The 3758-nt window shown below is 42.8% G+C and overlaps 1 protein-coding gene across 1 annotated transcript; it reads left to right on the forward strand.

Annotated features, from left to right (window-relative positions):
• The first annotated feature begins 201 nt into the window (after positions 1–201).
• On the forward strand, positions 202–2645 carry LOC116198774 (protein IQ-DOMAIN 14-like). Its single transcript, XM_031529004.1, has 3 exons — positions 202–1229; positions 1484–1690; positions 1811–2645. The coding sequence occupies exons 1-3, from the start codon at positions 795–797 to the stop codon at positions 2408–2410; spliced, it is 1242 nt and encodes a 413-aa protein (XP_031384864.1). The 5' UTR covers positions 202–794; the 3' UTR covers positions 2411–2645.
• The last annotated feature ends 1113 nt before the right edge of the window (positions 2646–3758 follow it).

The raw sequence follows: 3758 nt of genomic DNA on the forward strand, positions 1-3758 counted from the left end.
TCTTTCTGTGGTCTTTCTGCAACATCTTTTTGTCTCGTAATGCAGTCTTGAAGAGCTACTGTCAGAATCCCCTTTTCAAACAACACTTGTTTTTCCTCCTTAAACAACACCTTTTTTTTTTTCCCTTCTTGTTACTTTTTCCCTTTTTTCTTTTTGTTTTTTTTTAAAGACAGCGTTTGATTCCTTTTTTCCCTCGTTGTTTTGTTAATGATTTGTGCCACTCTCTCTCTGCCTGCACGCTGCCCCCTCATCACTTCTCTGCTTGCAACCTGTAAAGATTCTAACACACCTAGCCAGCAGCAGATGCAGAGGTAGACCCAGACCACACCCGCCAGAACAGAGCAGCATCCCTCCCTCCTTCCGCTTCTTATTTTCAATTTTTTCTTTTTGAATTTTCATTATTAATATATATATAATTTCATAAAATCCTTATTTAAATTTAAACCCCTCACTTCTGCTCCCCTCCTCCCCCACTTCAAGTTCTTGGATTTTGGTTTTGAAAAGTTAAGCAGAAACCTCACTCCTCTCTCTCTCTCTCTCTTCCCCAAACTCTCTCCTTTTCCATATCTTTATCTTCCCCAATTGCAGAGTTCAAAATTAGCAATACCCACTCAGACTTCCTCATATAGCTCCCTTCCCTCCCTTCCTTCCTTTGCAAATCTTTTATCGTCTAAAGAGGAACAGTGTTGTTGATGGAGATCCTCTGACCCTGCAAGGACTCTGCTTTTAGACTGATTACTCTGCTTCTCCATCATCAACCCTACAGACAAAGGAGAGGAGACAGAAGAGAGGATATGGGGAGGGCTGCGAGGTGGTTCAAGGGCTTACTGGGCATGAAGAAAGAAAAAGACCCCCAAGCAGGCTTTTCGAGCTCCGTCTGCAGCGACAAGAAACCGGAGAAGCGGAGATGGAGCATCGGTAAATCCGGGAAAGACCCTAATGCCGCCGCTTCGAATATTCCAGCGAACATCCCGAGAGGATCCGACCCCGCATGGCTCCGCTCATACGTTGCCGAGACAGATGAGGAGCAGAGCAAGCACGCCATCGCCGTGGCTGCTGCAACTGCAGCGGCTGCGGATGCAGCGGTTGCAGCTGCGCAGGCGGCGGTGGCGGTGGTGCGGCTGACGAGCCAGGGGAGGGGAGCGATGTTCGGGGGCGGCCGCTGCAATGGCAGTGGAAGAGAGCGGTCCGCTGCCGTCAAGATTCAAACTGTCTTCCGGGGTTATTTGGTAAGTCTCTGCCTTCCAATTTTCCCCCCCTTTCTTCTGTAAAATAAATCTACTTTTTTTTCTTTTTTTAATTTAGCAACCGATTCTGATTTTGAGTTCATTTGGATCTGAAATATTTGAATTAATTCGACCGTTTACCTGAATTCCGAGAAATTTAAATTCGAAAAAATGCGTCGTAACTAAACATTAGAATAAGTTATCTTCATGTAGTCAGTGAATAATAAGTCGGATTTGTCCAATCAATTCAATGCCAGGCCCGGAAAGCCCTGCGAGCCCTGAAAGGACTGGTCAAGCTACAAGCCCTCGTTCGAGGCTACCTCGTCCGAAAACGAGCTGCCGCGACTCTGCACAGTATGCAAGCCCTCATACGAGCCCAGGTGGCAGTCAGATCCCAGCGGGTTAGCCGTTACCTCAATAAAGAGAACCGGTTCCAACCGGAGAATCGGCCCGGGAGATCTATAGTAAGAACACATTGATCGGTCCTTCAATATTTTAACTCAATAATTAATCAATATGGGTGAACAAGAACATCATCTTTGTATCCTTACGTCAGTGGTTCAAAATGTTTTTGTTGTTCACAGGCAAGGTTCGATGAGACGAGGAGCGAGTTTCACAGCAAGAGACTGTCAGCTTCCTATGACCCTCCAATGAACGGGTTCGACGAGAGCCCGAAGATTGTGGAGATCGACACTATTAAGCCCCGTTCGAGATCCCGCCGTATGAACAATGTACTAGTTGAGTGCGGTGAAGATTTTGCCTATAATGGAATCTCTTCGCCTCTCCCGTATCCCCTCCCTGCACGTCTCTCCGTTCCCGAATCCCGTCAGTTGGAGGACTATGAATGGTACTACCCTGTAGATGAGTGCAGGTTCTCGACTGCACAGAGCACTCCCCGTTTCGCAAATTCTCTCCGGTCGAACACTCCGGCCACTCCAGCAAAGAGCGCATGCGGGGACAGCTTTTTCCGGCCCTACTCAAACTTCCCCAACTACATGTCCAGCACCCAGTCGTTCGAGGCCAAGTTGAGGTCCCACAGCGCCCCAAAGCAGAGGCCCGAGCACGAGCCATTCGGTCCAAAGAAGAGGCTGTCACTCAACGAGATCATGGCAGCGAGGAACAGCATCAGCGGTGTCCGAATGCAGCGGTCGTGTTCTCACCTTCACGAGGTGTTGAATTACTAAATGTTCGGCATCAGAGTTTAACTGACCCGACTTCATGAGGTGTTGACTTACTAAATGTTCGGCATCGGAGTTTAACCGACTGGCCGAGAACAAAGTTGAACAGGAGATAGGAGAGATTTAGGAGCACAGCTTGAAAGTGTTGGCAGAGTGCAAAATTTGGGTAAATTCAATTCTCTCAAACAGTTCTTGTTTAATTTTCTTATATGAATGAAATATGAGATCTCCTCTTGATTCATGTTTTTCATGTACATATACATATACATAAATATACCAAAAAAAGGGATTTTGAATTCAAAAAAGGAAATGAGGACAGAAAATTGGTAGGTGAGTCTGATTAAGAGATTGAGGAGTTAAATCATCAATCATGGAATGTGTTGGGTACACGCTACAATCTTCGGAAAGTTGATAGGTGTAGAAAGGTGTACAAATTAGGTAGATGACTCCAAACTCCAGAGTCCAAACTACTAAAATCTAAAACAGCTTTCTTTATTTATTTTTTTAAAAAAACAGCTTTCTTAGTAAGGAACAAACTTTTTGGTCATCGGTTCATCGACCAAAAGGGGAAAAAAAAATTGGGTCAGTTTGCAGCACTGATATTATTTGGAAACTTTTATAGTGCATTGTTCCCGTTATCAAACAAATAAATCTATTTATATCAAAAGGGATTCTAACATGATGTTCCTTATTGCTTAATAATAAAAAAAATTTAGATTTTATACTCAATGAAGCTATTGTGCCCCTTTATTAGTTATTCGAATTTTTATTTCATTATATAGGCATCGAGTCTTTTTTATAAATGAGAAAATATAAATAAACCTATTCATATCTATCTATATATATATATATATATATATAGATGGCAAAGTCTAGGATAAAATACTAATTTATGTTCAATGCTAAAATGCTATTTTTTTCTAGTCCTTCTAATATTGAAAATAACATTTTAGCACATCGACTTTCAATGTCACAAATCCATCGGGCCTGATGCAAATCGTAGCACAATTTCAAGGGATCCAGTTCAAGTTCCGATTAAATCGGTTACGCGAGCACAAGTAAAGAAGTTTAAAGATGTACTCAACGACCTGATTCAAGAGGTTTGGGATTAAGCAAATTCGTGGAGGCTCATTGGACATAAACCATGTGATCAACAAAGATGCATCAACATGATTCAAGTCTAAAAGATTTCGGTCAAAGCTAAGCTTAAATTCAGCAACTGTTTGAGGAAGTCGAAGTACAAGAAAACTCGTGAATGGAAGTCGAAGTACAAAGTGATGGATTTCTAGGATGCGATGAGAGACCACCGGAAAAGCCAAGTTTATGATGCAGATGATTAATCCCATAATAATGC

The sequence above is a fragment of the Punica granatum genome, chromosome 3, assembly GCF_007655135.1.
Source record: "Punica granatum isolate Tunisia-2019 chromosome 3, ASM765513v2, whole genome shotgun sequence".
Taxonomy (NCBI): Eukaryota; Viridiplantae; Streptophyta; class Magnoliopsida; order Myrtales; family Lythraceae; genus Punica; species Punica granatum.

Excerpts from the sequence above, each read along its gene's own strand:
- LOC116198774 (XM_031529004.1), top strand. The coding sequence starts at position 795 with ATGGGGAGGGCTGCGAGGTGGTTCAAGGGCTTACTGGGCATGAAGAAA. Across the intron at positions 1,230-1,483 it reads CTGTCTTCCGGGGTTATTTG|GCCCGGAAAGCCCTGCGAGC; the intron begins GTAAGTCTCTGC and ends ATTCAATGCCAG. Across the intron at positions 1,691-1,810 it reads ATCGGCCCGGGAGATCTATA|GCAAGGTTCGATGAGACGAG; the intron begins GTAAGAACACAT and ends TGTTGTTCACAG.